The sequence below is a fragment of the Elgaria multicarinata genome, chromosome 2 (genome assembly GCF_023053635.1).
Source record: "Elgaria multicarinata webbii isolate HBS135686 ecotype San Diego chromosome 2, rElgMul1.1.pri, whole genome shotgun sequence".
Classification (NCBI taxonomy): domain Eukaryota; kingdom Metazoa; phylum Chordata; class Lepidosauria; order Squamata; family Anguidae; genus Elgaria; species Elgaria multicarinata.
Window position 1 is genome coordinate 9,406,941 of NC_086172.1, and position 18,733 is coordinate 9,425,673.

Here is an 18,733-nt window from a genome sequence, read left to right on the forward strand (position 1 = left end):
CGCCCTTCTCCATACCAAGCAGGTGTCGGGACAAACCCAGGGGGTTGGGTGGCCATGGGATGTTGTCTTTGCTCCTTCCTTGGGGGCTTCCCAGTTCTCAGAAGCAGCCGGAAGGCCACCGTAGAAGACAGAGCGCTGGACTAGATGGATCTCAGGTCCCAATCATTCAGGCTCTTTGGAGCTCCTGAGGGTCATTTCCCGCCCAGCTTCGAAATCCAGGCCCCTCCCTCCCTCCCTGCCCCAAGTGCTCTGCCTTCCCCCAGGGCATACTTGGGTCCTCTGACGGAGACGCCACCTTGGCGTCCCTGGACTTTGCCCAGCAGCTGTGGCGCCACCTCCCTGAGCAAGAACAGGTGTCTCTGAACGCTCCGCTGGCTGCCCAGGTCTGCCTTCTTTTCCACCACGTGAGTATTGCACGCCAGCCCTCGAGGGGTGCTCCGTCCAGCACAGAAGCTGGGGCAGGCGTGACCAACGGAGACTCAGCCCCGGGCCCCGTCACTCGGATTCTCATTGGTTGGGGAAGAGGGCATCTCCATGGTGACAGAGGTGAGGAAACGATTCTGACATTCCTCTTTGTTCCTTCTTCGTAGGAGTCGGCTCAGGTCCGAAAGGCAGCCCTGCATTACTACCGGGTTCTTCTGCAGCACCAGGAACCTCATGAGGAGAGGAGGCGGAAGGTCACAGACCTCATAGGGGTGCTGATGCATGTGGAGGACGAGGATGAGGCCGTGGCAGAGGTGAGGACCCTCCGTGCCCCTCCAAAGGGCTTCTGGCTTCCCCACGGCAAACGTCCTCCGTGTTTTTGCGGCTATTCACCCATGGATGCCACTCCTGGGGATCTCAGCTCTTTAGTCTCTGTGCAGGAGCCCTTCCCTGCCTGGAGATCTCTTTCTCCCCTTGCTAGTATCTCATTGTCTGCTTCTGTTCCTTCGAAGGCAGCGAAGGACATCGCCCGGTGCCTGACGGAGGACCTGCAGTGGGACCTGCCCTGGCACGTTCTGGCGAGGGAAGCCTTCAGCCTGCAGGAGCTGCTGCACAAGATCTCGAAGCGACTGGTAAGAACCCTTCTCGGTCCCGCTCAGGCAAGGGCGGGGGGCGGGAAGGGGGGACGTCCTCTCAGAGGGCTCAGCGTTTCCGCTTCTCCGTGTCATCCTAGTTACGGTACCACACGCCGAGGTGGGTGCTGGAGAGCGAGGTGTACGACATCATGACCTACTTCCGCAGCAAGCAGGCTTCAGTGAGGAGGACGGCTGCCATGTTCCTGGGTAAGGAAGCACAACCTCTGGGTCTCCCTTCGTGGACAGCCCCAGGTCAAAGGGCGGCCTCTGGCCCAGCCTTGGAGGATGTGGGGCTCCCAGGAGAGGCCTGGCTCTTTCGGCGTTTGATGGAGCGCCTGATCTTGGCTGGGCAGGACCACCTGTGCAGTTTCCCCCAAGGCCCAGTGCAAAATGCGAGCCCCTGGAGGTGTTGCTCAGGCTGCCTCGGGGCTCCCAGGAATCAGAGGTGACTGGGTTCCCTCTGTGAGCGGATGGGATGCAGACCGTGGACGTGGACAGCTCAGGTCTCCTATGGCTCCCTCCGTGTCTCTCCAGGTCACCTGATGCACAAGGATGGCAGTGTCATCATTGAATGCGTCGTCAGCACCTATCATGCTTGTAAGTGAGGAGCTGCAGGTGTCACTTCTCCCGGGCAGAAATCTGTAGGGTGCTCAGCCCACGTTCCTCCCTTTCCTTCCACTTCCCTCCCTGGGCGGATGGCGGTGCGGAGGACTGCAGGGGACGGGTACTCCCGCTAGGTGGGCATTTTGTGGCACGTGGGTTGGTGTTCCCAGTAGGACTGCCACCTTTCAGGGCAGAAGGGGGGCCCAAGGTGTCCCTCCGGGCGCTTCCGAGGCCTGGCTGTGAGCTGCCTGGCTGTGAGCTGCCTGGCTTCACCAGGCCTGGCTGTGAGCTGCCTTTCTCGTGCGTCCCCGCAGCTGTCGACCTCCTGATCCGCGACAAGGACCCTACCGTTAGGAGAGTCGGCTACCGGACAGGGGACATCCTGCGGAAGAACTTCGCTCTCCACTCCCGTCATGGTCTGCGGGCCGCCATCCGGCACTTTGTTGCGGGCTGTAGGCAGATGAGGTACCTGCCAGAGTACGACGATCTCCCTGCCTGATGGAATGGTAATTGGAGCAGGATGGCTGAGGGCCTGGCGGGTTGCAGGAGCCCTCCCTCCGACGGGGTTTCTGGGCCCTTGCGGTGGCTGGATTCTGCTGGGCTCCACCAGTCCGGGGCTGCGCATCCATGAGGTGGTTCTATGAGGAGGCTGAAGCACCGAGGAACACGGAGCTTTTCCCAAGCGGATGCTGCCTTTGGGATGTTTCCTCTGGCGGAAGACAGACCGGAGGAGGCGGGGCGAAGGGCTGGAGTTTAAGGGAAGGTTGGATTCCCTTCCGGTCAGGATGCCATAGCGAGAGATGCTTAATTCTTGTGGACGTTTCGCGTGAGGAGTAGGCTGGGAATCCACAAACCCCCTAAAGATTGCTGTTGCTTCGCTTAGCGGCTGGGGAGACTCCTCCTCTCCCTGTCTTCTTGTCCCTGGGAAAGGCTGGCACAGCCCCAAATCTCTCCTCTGTGTGTGCTTTTCAGGAATGAGATCTCCTGGACTTCTGGCTCGGAACACCACCTGGGAGCCATGCCGCAGCCCCCCAGGGAAGTGACGTGAGGCCAAACAGAGAGGGGGAACCTGGCTCCACCCCCTGAGCCCATGCAGCCCCACCCCTAGTCTCAGGAGGCCCCTCCCCTGCACAAGTGACCTTCTCTGGGATCCTTTGCTGGGTCAGGAGGGGCTGTGGGGCCGCAAGGGAAGAGGAAGGAAGGTCATCTCCCCTCACCTCCATCTGCTGGGGGGTGGAGTGCCCCCTTTTTACTCCTGAACCCCTTTCCCCTGCTCCCAAACAGCCTCCGGGCCACCGCCCCTGCCCCCTTCCCCGCCAGGATGTGCTGCTCCTCCTCCCCTCCCTCTCCGGCAGCCAAACCCCGCGTCCCCCTTCGTTCCCTGCTGCCTTCCCCAGGCAGTGTCAGCCACAGAGCAGCCCCGGAAGCAGAGAGGCCCCTGGGAGCCCAAGAGGCTAGTGGGAGAAGCAGGAGGAGGAGAAGGAAGAGGAGGAGGAGGAGGTCAGGTACAGGGCAGGAGCCCTTGTTGAATGCAGATGGATTTATTAGGAATCCTTTTGGACTGTCTGTGCAAGCGGATCTCTGTCGGAAGTCCCCACGGGAGTAGCTCTCTGGCTCCCTGGTGTGGCCTTGAAGCTCCAAAGCAGACGTCCCCTACTCCCGTGGGGACTTCTACACGAGACGGGGTCGGTCAGGGAGCTCCTCCCACCCTGGCTCCGCCCTCCCCTTTCCACAAAGATTGGGAGGGGGGCTCTCCTCTGCTTCCTGCCCCCCCCCAAGCCCAACGGTCCCACCTGTCCTGGCCTGGTGGCAACTCAGAGACGTTCCTTTGCCTGCTACGGTGGGGGCCAGGGCCAGGCCCTCGCTGCGTTTTGTGCTCTCCCCCCGTCAGGAGGAGATGCACCGGGGAAGAGGATTCTCCCGGCTGCATCCAGGCCCCACCACCACCACCCAATCCCTGAGCGAACCGAGCTGGACGTGGCTTTGGCTGCCGGAGTGGGAAGTGGGGAGAAGTAGAGCCGATGAGACTGACGCCGTTTTCTGGTCCTGCAGGTGCCCCTTGTAAAGGTAAGGTGAGGGTTAATCGGACCTTGGGACAGGCATGGGTTTTAATGTATGAATTTTATGGTTTTTTATGGTTCTTAGGAGGGGAGATAAGAACCAGGCAGCTGCGTGAGGGGGAGAAGACCGGAGCCAGGCTGATTGTAACTGTCCTGTGTCCTTGAGTGATTAACCATCCCGGGCTGATGTGTGAAGAAACTCCACGCATCAAAGCTGAAGGGAGGGGGGAAGGAGTAAAAAGAATAGTATAAAGACCCCCCTGTGAAGGGAACGGGGAGTGTCGGCTGAGTGCGGTCTGGGTGACATATAACTTTGTAGTTTTAGTTTTTAGCTTGCTTGGTTTGGGTTCTTATACATTTATGCATGCTTTTATGGTTTTATTCTGCTAATCCCATGTATTCCTACCCTTTTCTAAATAAATGGTCTTAAACCTCATTTTGTGTGAGCTGTGAGTGTCTGAGCCTGGGGATCCATGCTAAATCCAGTCAAGAGCCAGCAGGTTGCTGGGCGCTCTTCCTTTACACCCCTTGCCCTGGAGCCTCCTGGAACATCGAGGGAAGGAGGGAGGAAGAAGAGGCGGTCTGGAAGATGGGGCCCAGGAAAGAAAAGGCGGTGCCGTTTGGCTCTGTTCTGCGTCTCCTCCCTCAGGCCCGTTTCCAGCCTGGCAGCCTCCGGCCGGCCCTTGGTGCAGTGTGGGAGGTTCTGGTCGCCAGTTTCCATCTGGGGCCGCGTAGGAATTTCCCCCCCTCCAAGACCCACGGAGAGGGTTTTCGCCTACGCCGCACTGGCCAGGGCCGGAGCCATCAGGAGTTGAGGCTGACGGGAAGCGTTTGGGGACCCACACCAATTCGTAGGGACCAGCACGGCCGAGAGCAGGAGCTAGGAACGGCTGATCATTGTGTAACCCTTTAAATTGTCATGAATAAACTTTGTTTCCCATTTCAAACCTGGACTGTTGCCTCATCTCCTCGTTGCTGGGTTCTGGATGCAAATCCCCTTAGGAAGCTTTTCATTTGCGTCTTTTAGCTGTCGTCCTGAACAGATAGAATTCAGTGGAAACGTTGAGAATGATTCCTAAACCATCACCAGAGAGTTACCTGGGCCCAGTGAGCAGCCCAGCAGCCATCTCCTGACCTGATCAGTCTCCAAAGAGCCCCAGGTGCAACGACTTCCAGCAGCCTCGTCTGGAGAGCAGTGATGAGAAGGGGGGCTTGAGCTGAGGCCTTGGAGCCCTCTGAGTCCTCATTGCCAACTTCAGAGAACAGGAGAGTAGGGCAGACAGAGAAGAGGTGTGAGCTTGTGTGCTTGTGTGTGTGTGCTTGTGTGTGTGTGTGTGTGTGCTTGTGTGTGTGTGTGCTTGTGTGTGTGTGTGTGTGTGTGTGAGAGAGAGAGAGAGAGAGAGAGAGAAACAAACCAGAGAGGTGAGGAAGGTCTCTCTAGAGGCCTCATCCTCTGGTCCAGCACCTGCAGCATGAATATGTAGACCTGATGCGCCTCCAAGCAGTCCATCCAGATGTGTTGCGAACCTTCACAGAGCGCTTTTGACAGACGCAGTGGGGGCTGGGGAAGCCGTTTTGTGGCTGGGGTGGAGAATCCAAACGGCAGCCCTCTGTTCGCTTGGGGCCCCATGCTTAGTGCGGTTCGCCTGCACAGCCTTCTCCATGTTGAGCAGGAGCACCACGAGAGCCCTTCCACTGGGTTCTCTCCAGCCATCTGTAGGCATTCTCCTTGGGTGCAGAATCACTGGCGGTAGCTATTTATTTATTGAGGTTTGGAGCAGAAGTTCCTTTGCATCTGTTTGGGCTCTCAGAGAGTACTTTGTCTTTTTGTAGCAGTAACAGTCAACTAAATTGGCGCTAGCAACAGGGCCTGTCCTCATCATTTGCCTCAGTGAGGCATCGTCCATGTTCCATCCCCAGCGGCCTCCAATGTGGCCTCCAATGGACAGAAAACGTCGGGTTTTTTCTGGAATCAGATCCACAAGAATGTGTTCCTGTGGGCACAAAGGCAAATTTCCATGGATTAGGCGGTAGAGAACATTCCAGTTCCTTATTCCTTTCCTCTCGAACACCCGAATATAGACACCAAAACCTGCTGCGGATGAATAAGCTACCACCCAGCACTAGTTCATTAGTGACATTTATTCTGGAGTGTTGAAAAAGGTAAAAACTCATCAGCTGAGCCTATTGGCTGATCTACAGCACAAATTCCACATTAATCCAATTCCTTCACACACAAAAAGGTGCTTCTCCATTTTCCCATCAGGATTCCCCTAGGAAGTTTAGGTTTCCCCTGATGTCAAAGTTTTCATTTGCATCTTTTAACTTGAAACAAATGAAAAACAATGTGGAAGATTTCTATGCTATGATTCAATAGTAATTAAAACAGGACAATCCAGTTTGGGTTGCAGATGTGTAGCAAAAATAGCTCGCTCCGTGGTGTACCAAGTCCAGTTCAGCACACAAGGAGGAGAGGAGAAGAAGTTTGGGTCAAACAGCGTTTATTCTGCAGAATAAAGAGGCACGGGCGCTAATTGCAGCAAAGCATGTGCCTACCTCACAAGGGCGGTAGCTAGGTTGGCTAACAGGAACTTTCTAGCTGAAAAGAAAGTACATGGAAATACAGTCTCTGTTCTTTTGGCAAGCATCTACTAAAAGAGATAGGTACTCACTGTTCTTCAAGAGAACATTCACTTGATTTCGGTTATCTAAGAATTTCTTGGCTTCTTAGACATTTCAATTTTGCAACATTTCGTTAGCAACTACCGTAGGTTACTCTGGTTCAGAGCTGGGCACTTCTCCAACGGATGTAGATGATACAATTTAAAAGGATATGAACCCTTTGGACTAGAGGGGCTTATGGGCATTTATTATAAAACATTCCTTGGTATTTCAGACTTCTTCTTTTTTTAAAAAAACAAATGCACTAACACAACAATCCTGTGGAGGCCAGGCCTCTTGCCAGGGCTTTCAAAAATGCAGTGGTAGCCAAAATCCAAGTGGTCAGATGCCCTTAATGCCCAAAGTAGGCTGAAGATAAAGCGCCTCCTCTACCCTGCAAGTAAAGGCTCATAGTAGCCCCAGGGCAGCTAAGTTCTTATAGACATAAAGAGAGCCGGTGTGGTCTGGCGGCTAAAGTGTTGGACTAGGAGTTGGGAGATCTGGGTTCTAATCCTCTCCCAACCATGGAAACCCACTGGGTGACTTTGGGCCAGTCACAAACTCTCAGCCCAACCTACCTCACAGGGTTGTTGTGGTGTGGATAAAATGGAGAGGAGGAGGATTATGTACACCCCCTTGGGTTGTTCATAAGGCGGGATTATTGCATTTATAAATGCAATAATAAATAAATTAAATAACAATTTGCTGCCCTTTCATGACACCCAAAATCAGCTGCCTGAGGCAGGCTGCTACCACAATGATGAACCCACCATGAATGTTTCAAGTAAAAACAACAACACCCACTTTTAAGTGGATCGACATGCCAGCCTCCTGGGGGGAAATGGTGAAACACAGCCAAGGTCTGCCTGAAGCAAGGCGGGAAGTGTTGGGAAGGTCCGTGCTAAAGCTGGAGCCAGGTATGCGCGTCCATAGAGAGGCCAAGCTGCTACGTGGATGTAGAGGCAGGGTGGGGAGGTGCGTGGATGTGGACCTCACCCCACAGCAGGGAAGCAGGAACCTATTCCTGCAAAAGGAGACGTTTTTAAAGCCATTTAGAATGTGCATCTGTTATTATCAAGAACATTCCCCCCCCCCCACTAAATGGACCAGCATAACCTACATGAAGTCTTGCCCAGGGTCGTTGTGGCCACTCCCAAGGGTGCTGTTGGAGGAGCATGGCAATTAGGGGGACAAACACCACACTGCCGCACTACTGTCTCCATCTATTGGTCTATTCCTGGCCACCACACATAACTACGTGCTAGCCCCTTCAACAGCACAATGTCAGGATGTGCTTCATGTAGCAACTTTAGTGCAGCAGACCGACTCCCTGGTGGTACCACTATCTGAGATCCCAATAACAGACATCCATCCTGGATACTCAAGGACTCTCTACACTGAGAGTAGGGTTGCAAATCTGTGCCTCCCCCAGCACTCCATCCAGTTGTGACCATTCTTCGTACTCTAAACAGAGGATCTTGGTCAATCTCCCATTTAAACTTTGCTGCCTCTATTAGAGATGTGAACATCAGTTCAATCAGTTCAATGGCGCCAGCCAAGAAAAGCCTCGGAGCGACGCAACGCGAGGCGCTGGGCGGCGCTGGGGGCTGCATTCCCAGAAGTGCAGCTTCCAGCCCCACCCATCACCTCATGTCGCACATCCGGGACCAATGGGAGGCGAGTGGCCGGGGGCTGTGTGCGGGAACTTCCAGCACGCGGCCTCCAGAACACACCCCAGCGCAGAAGAAGAAGAAGAAGAACGTAAGACTAAGGTGTGTGTGTCTCTGTGTGAAAGTGAGTGTATGGGTGAGGGTGCCTGGTTGTTTGAGTGTGTTTTAGAATGGGTGATCCTGTGTGTGCGTGTGTGTATTGGCAGTGTGTGTATTGATGTGATGATGTCTGAATGGGATGCCTGGTTGTTTGACTATGAATGGATGCATGTTTGCAGTGTGTGTTGGGGGGAGCTGTAGTTTGCTGCAATTTGTCGGGGATGATTTGGACGTGATATCCCTATTAAATAATGCATTTTGACCCATACACCTTCTTCCAATTTGTTTGATATAATTGGCATGATGTATATTTTGTAACAATGGCTGATAATTGTCTATCGTTCTTAAAAATCTTTTAAAAATTAACAGGGTTGCCATCATCATCATCATCATCATCATTATTATTTATTTCTCTTTTCTTGCTTGTGGTGGTTTTTCTAGATGAACATGATGGGCTTTGCCAAGTCATGCTGTCTTTTACTGATTCAGAAATTTCCTGACTATTGAACATGTTTCAATTATGACTGATTTCTGGATGTTGGCGTACATGTAGGTTTTCTCTAAAAAATGTATGATGTGATTCTGGTGGCTGATGTGACTAACTTAATAATTGTAACTTTTTCCTGTTGCCATGGTTCTTTAATTTACATAGCCAGTGGTGTTTCCTCTTCCTTTTCTGAAACATTTTTGTCATTAGGTATGAGGTGCTAACCTTTAGTCCATTTTGTTCCATGGCTAAAGTTTGCAGGGTAATAGTAGTTTATACTCTTTCTGAATGCTTGGTTGCTTGGTTGTTATATTAGATTTTTCTGTACTTGTACATTTTTCTGTACTTGTACTTGTACATTTTTGTGAACTGCCCAGAGAGCTTCGGCTATTGGGCAGAATAAAAATAAAATAAAATAAACTGCTTCATTTGTTCAGTGGTTGCAGTATGCTGAATCTGTGAGTATGGATATGAGAAAGGTGATGGGGAAAGAGTTTTAAATGTTAGGAAAGGATAGACTATGGTCATCCAGTGAAGGATTTGCAGTCTGCAAAGATTATTTGAGGGAACGGGAGACTGTATCACACAGAGTATAGCAGAGTATAGCTTCAAAGTACACAAAAGCTACAAAAGTAGAAATGAGTAAAGTTAATTTCAGATACATTGTTCTTTATTCCAGTGATTTTAACATTAAGATGTTATGTAGAACAGGTTTGACTTAATTGTGTGCTGTGAAATCAGACATGTGACCAAGGCCATGTTTGGATGGGCACGCCTCTTTGGGGGCTGGGCATGTTGGTGGGCATGCCCCCGTGGGGGCTGGAAATGTCCTCCTTTTTGTTTTCCAAAATATGGTCACCCTAGGTTAACCCTACAACAAGCCAAGCATTATGCATGGGTTGTTTCATTATTACATAACCCCCAATGGTTGGGTTCAGATGATAAGCAACACACACACCCAATTAAGCTTTGCATATTCAAAAATGGTGGTCAGCATGTGCCATGGCTCCTTAGGGTTAATTAACTCACAATGGGCTGTCATCTGAATTGGCCCTTTGTGTAGTCTTACTGCAAAGAAACTTGCATGCCTGGATCAAAAGGGCATGCAAGCCTCATAGGTGGGGCAGAGGCTTATATTATTGTATCATAGTGTAGGACTTGATAGTACTTCTGGTATGAACAAGTAGTATCTCTTTCTCTGTGTGTACTCATGTAGGCTGACCATATGAAAAGGAGCACAGGGTTCCTGTATCTTTAACAGTTGTATAGAAAAGGGAATTTCAGCAGGTGTCATTTGTATGCATGTAGCACCTGGGGAAATTCTCTCTCCATCACAATAATTAAAGCTACAGGAGCCCTGCCCACTTCACCAGGTACAAAGAAGGCCCAGAGCTCCTGCAGCTTTAGCTGTTGTGATGAAGAGGGAATTTCACCAGGTGCGGCATGCATACAAATGACACCTTCTGAAATTCCCTTTTCAATACAACTGTTGAAGATACAGGCGCCCTGTCCTCCTTTCCATATGGTCACTCTAACTCATGTATACATGTCCACTAGGACTGGATTGAGGTGCCAGTAACTTTTGCACCTGGCCTGCATATATGGGCCCTGCCCTCTGTCAATGCAAAAGAGAACTGACAGAATATTGTCTTATGTGGTTCTCATTTGGGTTGACATTTTCTAAAACTAAAAGCACAATTAATAACTTTTTAAAGGAGCTTTCCTCTTTATTGGAATTTGGCATAAACTTCCACACAACATGTGCATTCTTTAACATCCTAACTCCTTTGTAATGCACATGCTGCTCCAAAAAATACGACTTTAATAAGGCATTACTACAAGTCTACTGTACTTTGAGCTACAGAATGTTAGAAGTTTTTATCTCCTGTTGCAATTGACTGGTTCCAGTGTGGCACAATTATCAGTGCTAGTACTAAAGGTCAAAATCTGCTCTGGTTTGTGTAACTTCTGTGAAATCAGCAAGAAATAGAGCAGAATATGATATTCTCACAGTGCTGTACAGTAGTTATTGGTACACCACCAGTAATAAAATTCTGCATATTTCTTCTGTATGTATCCCAGTGTGGTTTACTTTTTCTTTTTTTTACTGGGCAAAGATGTTGTTGCCAAGTATCCCAGTCACATATATACCCTGACTATAGGTGTGTAACTGACCAAAACATCGAAGAATTAATCTTGGGGCTACAGAAGAGGTGCACCATGGGGATGTTGTGCTTTACACTTATATGACGGGGATATTAGCTATTTATCCACAGAGGATTGAATCAAAGAATGTCAGTTTTATTACAGAATATGTAAGATTGCCTAAACGTATGCTAGAATAGAGATGCTGATTAGATTAACCTAATTATGCTTGGATCAGCAACTAGGTAAAACCAGGAAATTGAGAAAGAATGAAGTGGAGAAGTTACCAAATAAGGAAACATGTAGGGCCCTAGCTTTTGGCAGGCAATGTTTGAGGCCTAATGCACTGAAGTAGTTCAAGGTGTATTAACATGGGATTAGGCAGTACGACTAGTAGAGAGGAGACATAACAAGGGAAAAATGGGAAAGTGAGAAAAAAGATTAAAATGCCAATATTTACTTATTCCAGAGAAGTAAGGATATAGTGCTCCATCACACCGATTTCCTCACCCGCTGGTTTGCCTCCGCATTTTCTTACCTTCGTTTCATAAGCGCAGCAAGCGCTCCTCCCTTTCACGATCATCACTGTACCGGTGAAATCTCTTTTCACTTAGGGTGACCCTATGAAAAGGAGGACAGGGCTCCTGTATCTTTAACAATTGTATAGAAAAGGGAATTTCAGCAGGTGTTATTTTGAATGCATGCAGCACCTGGTGAAATTCTCTCTTCATCACAATAGTTAAAGCTACAGAAGCCCTGCCCTCTTCACCAGAAACAAAAAGGCCGGGATTCCTGCAGCTTTAACTGTTGCGATGAAGAGGGAATTTCACCAGGTGCTGCATGCATACAAATGACACCTGCTGAAATTCCCTTTTCAATACAACTCTTAATGATACAGGTGGCCTGTCCTCCTTTCCATATGGTCGCCCTATTTTCACTTGTTTGCTCTCCTGCTGCTATTGCACCCACCCCACCCCTTCTCCTTCCTCCTCCAGTTCATTGGTTCTTGTCATTGATGGACATTGTGATCAGGTGGCAGCCTTCCCCCTTGCTCAATGGAGCTCCTATGGGAATTAACCAAAATGCTTATAGCACCCTCATTTTTACAGATAAAGAGATGAAACTTGGGACCGTGAAAGCTCTTAAGTAGAGCTTTAGGCATGCCAAGTTTGAATCAGATCGGTTTATTCCTTGATTTTTTAAAGGATTTTTTTTTAAAAAAAACCACACTAAATCATTCCTTCCCATAAACATACACATACCTCCGATTAAACAGAAGTAAGACCTCAGAAGTAAGCATAGGGTTGCAGAGTACTTCTTTCCAGCTTGCTGCTTTAGACTTAAAAAAAAAGCTTCTGAGTGACCACACTATTAAGAGTCAGTTCTATATGTGTTTACTCAGAAGCAAGTATCTCTGTTCAATGGGGTTTTTCTCAAAGGTAAGCATGCATTGGATGATCCAGAATTATTTTTATTATCAATATACAAAGGACTCAATACTGGATTGAAATGTTCTGCTTCTGGCTTTCCTGTTGACAGCTGGTTGGCTGCTGCGTGAACAGAATGTTGGACTGGATGAACCCTTGGTCTGATCCAACATCTGGGCTCTTCTTAGGCTCTTACTCAGATTTGTAGAATCAATGGAAACTGCCTTATATCGAGTCAGGCTTAGTCCTAGCAGCAGTTCTCCAGGGCTTCAGACAAGGAACTTTCACAGGAAGATGAAACTTAGAAAATGAAGGACTAAAAGGGGCATTGCTGAACGCAAGTGATACAGAAGAATGCTTCCCTCGATATGTTCAACGCTGTTAGCGTTGAACTGTCTACAATACTGCGCTCTTCGAAGCCTTCCACTTGTTCTCGTGATCCAATCCCTTCTCGCGTCTTTATAAATCTTATTCCCGCTATCCTCCCTTCCTTGCTTCATATTATTAATTTTTCTCTGTCCTCTGGTTCATTTCCTTCTGCTTTTAAACATGCTACAGTCTCTCCCATTCTCAAGAAACCTACTCTTGATAGGCTATCTCTGTCTAACCACCGACCTGTCTCTCTGTTGCCTTTTGTTTCAAAGATCCTGGAGCGTGTGGTCTACTCTCGCTGTCTTGACTTTCTTTCTAGTAACTCCGCTCTGGACCCTTTTCAATCTGGATTCCGTCCTTTGCATTCCACTGAAACAGCCCTTACTAAGATCACCAATGATCTTCTTACTGCCAAGTCTAAAGGCCTTTATTCCGTTCTTATTCTCCTTGATCTAACTGCAGCCTTTGACACGGTTGATCATGATCTTCTCTTAGATTCCCTTCATGACCTTGGACTTTGTGGCTCTGTCTATAACTGGTTTGCCTCCTATCTAGCGGGTCGCTCTTTCAGCGTGTTGGCTAATGGCAGCTCGTCTTCCTCCTTTCCCCTTTCAGTAGGGGTTCTGCAAGGCTCGGTGCTTGGCCCGTTGTTGTTTTCCTTATACATGCTGCCCTTGGGCAAGCTTATTCAATCTCATGGCCTCCAATATCATCTGTATGCCGATGATACACAATTATATCTCTCATCTCCGGAACTTTCTCCTGATGTTCACGATCGTATCTCGGCATGTCTTTTCAGATATCTCAGCTTGGCTACTTCATCGTCGTTTGAAACTTAATATGGCAAAGACTGAATTGCTTGTTTTTCCTCCTAAACCTTCCCCTCATCTTTCATTCTCTCTTACTGTCAACGATGTCATGCTTACTCCGGTCAAGGAAGCTCGTAGTCTTGGCTTTATATTTGATTCCTCGCTCTCCTTTATTCCTCATATTGAGGCAGTAGCTAAATCCTGTCGTTTTTTCCTGTATAATATTGCCAGGATTCGATCATTTCTGTCTGTCTCTTCTGCCAAGACGCTTGTTCATGCACTGGTTATTTCTCGGTTGGACTACTGCAACCTTCTTCTCACTGGCCTTCCTTCTTCTCACATCAGTCCGTTGGTCTCGGTCCACCACTCTGCCGCTAAGATCATCTTCTTGGCTCGCCGCTCTGATCATGTTACTCCACTTCTGAAATCTCTTCATTGGCTTCCAATTCACTTCAGAATCCAATATAAACTTCTTCTGTTGACCTTCAAAGCTTTTCACGGTCTAGCTCCTTCCTATCTCTCCTCTCTCATCTCACACTATTGCCCCGCTCATGCTCTTCGTTCCTCTGATGCCATGTTTCTCACCTGCCCAAGGGTCTCTACTTCCCTTGCTCGGCTTCGTCCATTTTCTTCTGCTGCCCCTTACGCCTGCTGCCCCTTCCAGAACATCTGAGATCCACAAGTTCAATCGCAGCTTTTAAAGCTCAGCTAAAAACTTTTCTTTTTCCTAAAGCTTTTAAAACCTGATGTTGTTTGGACTCTATACTGTTAGTTTTACCCTACCCAGTGCCTGTTTACCCTACCTAGTGCCTGTTTGCATTCTCTTCCCCTCCTTATTGCTTTACTATGATTTTATTAGAATGTAAGCCTATGCGGCAGGGTCTTGCTATTTACTGTTTTACTCTGTACAGCACCATGTACATTGATGGTGCTATATAAATAATAATAATAATAATAATAATAATAATAATAATAATAATTAGCATTCATGTACCACTTGTTCTACGGAGTTCTTTCCCTGTGACCAGATGCAGTACGGGAATGACACTGATGAAGCAGCTCCAACTTCTCCCTAATATCAGAAATCCATAGAGAGTAAAAAACCCCCAATGAATATTAGGAATCATTATGAATATCTAACAGGACATGCTTCAGTTATCTTTTGTAATCTGCTTTGGGAGAGGTTTGCATTATTTATTTATTTATTTAAACATTTATATCCCGCCCTATATCACCAAGATCTCGGAGCGGTGTACTGATAAAAATGTACAGTATAAAACAATAAATATGCACAGTTAAAAACACATTAAACCATGATCCAAGTTAAAACAATATATAATTTAAAAGCAGTAAAAGCCGTTAAAACAGTTAAACCATTAACGTATTTTGAATAAAAACAAAACAAATTAAGGCTTCTCCCAGGCTCTAGAGCTCTCCCAGCCAAGAGAGAGAAGGCGATCGCCATTGTTATTGTCTTTCCATTGGCAAACAAATATATTTTTATTCAGGCAGCCTTTTGGTAGATGAGCTGTCCTGTTTATTAAACTAGGTTTTTAGCTGGTGGGTGCTGGTTTTTTGTATTTAACTGATGTGTGTTAGACTGATGCGTTTTAACTGATGTGGTTGTTTTAGGGCACAGTTCTATGAACATAGTTGGCTGCCTCCGATCTCAGAAGCTGCTGAGTATCCAACACAAAGCAGCGCTCAGGAGTGGGAGGGAAGGAGGCTGAGGCGGCCATAGGAAATGTCATATGGCTGATCCCCCAATCCCATCATCTCCCCCAGACACCCTTTTTTTCCGTCTCTGCACTCCATGGACTTACTGAACATGGAGACATAGCCAGAATTGGGCTCGCTCGGAGGTGGAGTGAAGTGCAGTTTCTAGGCTCTAAGGTTGGAGCCCTGTTTCCGAACTCAGAGCCCAGAAACCGAATAATCCTATGACTCCCCCTATTCCACCCCAATGCTGTCTGGGGGACATAGGATTACTCCCTCCATTACGTAACATTTTATCTGAATTTTTAGTATTGTTAACCCCATAGAGGAAAGGCGGGATATAAAATAAATAAATATGTTCTGCCTTTAAGTAGACATAATCAAGATTTGCCCACTACATTACGCCATATTTAGAAGGAATGGATAGTGAATCGGATGGAAGTTCTATTGGAACATTATCATAGGCATTGATCTATCAAGAAAATGTAAGAATATACTTGTCAGTGCTGTACCTTCATATTCATTGCAATGATTCCAAGTTCAAACATAGTTTCTGTTCCTGTTCGCTGGAGGATATCCTGGACAACAGTCTGGCATGCATCCATAGGAGACAAGCCCTGGAAGATAAACATGAAGTCTAAAACAACTTTCTTTAACAACCCAGATCTATTCCATAGGACTGGATCCAGACTTAGTTGTACTTAATGTAAACCCAGTGAAATAAATGGAATTTAAGTTTTTCACCCTGTGCAGACGTCACGCCAAGCCACGGTATTAAGCATTTTGTGCTAAACATTATGGCTTAGCGTGTTGTGTGAACCATTCCTAACCATGGTGGCTGCATAATCACAGTTTAAATATACTCACTAACCATTTGCTGCAAAGGGGTTAGCAGCCTAACCATGGCTTAGCGTGTTGTCTGAACATGACAACATGAATTCTGCTGATTTGAATGGATCTGTTTTAACTGTTTCTACTAACTTTGGATCCAACCCCATGTTTCTAAGCAAGTTCTCCCTCCTCAGTGCTGCATGAACTGATAACAGACAAGTGTAAAAGTAGATGAACTTTGCCCTTTATTTTATCTGAGTATACATGAAATCATACAGTACAGCCATTCATAACTGGGATTATTCATCAGAGGGCAACATGAAGATTCAACCCTGCAAGAAATGCCACCTGGTCAAAGCTGCCTGTAGCATTCAGCAGGGTTACTTGCGAAACCCAAATCCTTTTCTCAAAATTGTACCGTAAACAATTATTGTGGACAATTATGCTGCTGATCAAAAGGCTGTCACCAGCCGTATTAAATTGATCGGGCTTGCTTAGCCCCCTGTTGATAGTTTTCAGGAAGGGGTGTCATAAGGATTCATAATAAAACAGCCTAGCAAGTATAGTGCATGGCATTTCCTAGATTCCTAAAAAAAAGCCTCCATTTCATGTCCCAAGATGGCTGGGCAAATGTTTTAATAGGGTTGGCATGCTTCAATCAGCCAATGGGCAGGATGTATCACTCCAGCTTAAGGTGTTGAAGCTGGGATTGGCCCCTTTTCTTAAACCCTTTGTCCTTCTCTCCCTCAGACAGACTAATTTTGACTACTGGTGTTTACAGTTTCTGCTTAACAGCTGGTCCTTGTCTACATATTTTCCTGTTATTTCAATCTTTTGTGTAACAGACTATTCACCCTGTTTCCTACAATTATGGCTTTTCCTTGGTATGTGGTCTCTCCACCTCACCTTCTATCAGGAGTGGGCAACCTGTGGCCATACAGATGTTTTGGCCTGCAACTCCAATCATCCCTCAGCATTGGCTATGCTGGCTAGAACTGATAGGAGCTGTACATCAAAACATCTGGAGGGCCGCAACTTGCCTGCCCCTACCTTCAATTATGTTCTTAACTGCCATCATTCCACCTCGAATACCCCTCTTACCTCACATTTTCTACTCTGCTTCAGGGGAAGGAAAGGAACCTCTCATGCAAGCACTGAGTCATTACTGACTTTTGGAGGGAGGCCAGCTTTCGCTGACGTTTTCTTGGTAGGCCTTATAGCGGGGTGGTTTGCCGTTGCCTTCCCCGGCCGTTATTCCCTTTCTCCCAGCTAACTGGGTACTCATTTTACCGACCTCGGGAGGATGGAAGGCTGAGTCGACCCGAGCCGGCTGCTTGAAACCAGCTTCCACTGGGATCGAACTCAGGCCGTGGAGAGAGTTTCAACTGCAGAAACTGCTGCTTTACCGCTCTGCACCACACGAGGCTCTTCAAGCTGATGACAAATTAGGAACATACCTGTTTCATTAGCAGGACTACATGAAAACAAGGGCAGAAGCACATAATCCTGTCTCCATCGCCAGTAGCTGATAAGGAAAAAGGGGAGAGATCTACTTATAAAACACTGTGAAGTCTTAACTTCTACCTCAACAAGAAATAAGAAAATAGAATTGCAATACATCAATACAAATAATAATAATAATAATAATAATAATAATAATAATAATAATTACATTTCTATACTGCCCAATAGTCAGGCTCTCTAGGTGGTCCACAACAATTCATAAAAATACAGAAAAACACAACATTATAAACATTGTAACACAGCATTCTTCATACATCACGCATTGGCATGGTTCACATGACATGACAGCCCACCATGGCTTAATTTACTCACGGGGGCTATCACATCAGATGGAAGCCTTCTCTGGATCAGGCCAACTCTGTTTTAGTACCTGATCACATCCCCTCACAAGGTCAACTACCTCAACTGTAATGAAGCATTGTTGCATTTACATCTTGCAAGAGGTACTCAGCATTTAAACCATGTAACTGATGGAAACTATTTTAGAATAAGTGGAGAGATGTGGCCCACCCTTTTAAAAAAAGCAATAGAGAACAGTATTTGGTTGCACTAAACAGATTGTCAAACATGCTAACAATTAGCTTTATCCCACGTACCTGTTTCCCTCGAATTATCCCCTACAGCATTTAGCTGTTGTTGCTAGCTAAATCACACCCCGGGCGGCAGCTTTCCTAAGATCCTTTGCATACCAAGAAATGGGTTTAAGGGGGGGAAATGTAAAAAATCATAAAAAATCAAAGGATGACCCAATCTGATTCAAATTTGGCATGCTTAAAGCTCTCCTTAATATCTATTACTGTGCCAATTTTTATGTCTTTATCTTTAAAACTTACACAGATGTAAGCATTTGTTTATTTTTTCTTTAAACATATCAAATCCTGCTCCTGCGCCCCCAGTGGCCGCTCGGAAAACAACAAATGATTCGCTCCAAAAGTAGTACCAAAATAGGTTGGGTCTTTTGCCTTTGAAGCACAATTAAAGCAGGATGCATGGGAGGACTTCACAATCAAAGCAGATTATAAACCGGAAAACTTCAGAGTACTTCACAATAAAAGCAGATTATAAGATGGAAAACTTCGGAGTCCTTTGCACGCAATTCGCAGTGATTTGCACAGTATAACGCTGGTGTGATAAAGCTCAATAACAGTAACAGTTATTGGGGATGGGTTCTATGTAGCCTTTGGATTGTATGTGAACCTCCCCCCACCCCCCATTCATTCTTACTAGCTCCCACTGAAGTACCAATTGAAGTACTCTACATCTAACTATCA

General features: G+C 47.2%; 2 protein-coding genes across 2 annotated transcripts in view; one reads left to right on the forward strand and one right to left on the reverse strand.

Moving 5' to 3' along the window:
- Positions 1-18,733, forward strand: part of ACTR2 (actin related protein 2) — a 351,444-nt gene that overhangs the window by 269,735 nt on the left and 62,976 nt on the right. The window lies entirely within an intron of this gene.
- LOC134392038 (N(4)-(Beta-N-acetylglucosaminyl)-L-asparaginase-like) overlaps positions 5,654-18,733 on the reverse strand; it is a 43,576-nt gene continuing 30,496 nt past the window's right edge. Inside the window, exons 8-12 of the mRNA XM_063115996.1 lie at positions 17,396-17,463; positions 15,620-15,724; positions 14,386-14,463; positions 7,187-7,406; positions 5,654-5,715 (exon numbers count right to left, since the gene is read on the reverse strand). Coding sequence (XP_062972066.1) covers positions 7,401-7,406; positions 14,386-14,463; positions 15,620-15,724; positions 17,396-17,463 — 257 coding nt within the window. The 3' untranslated portion in view covers positions 5,654-5,715; positions 7,187-7,400. The remainder of the gene's footprint in view (positions 5,716-7,186; positions 7,407-14,385; positions 14,464-15,619; positions 15,725-17,395; positions 17,464-18,733) is intronic.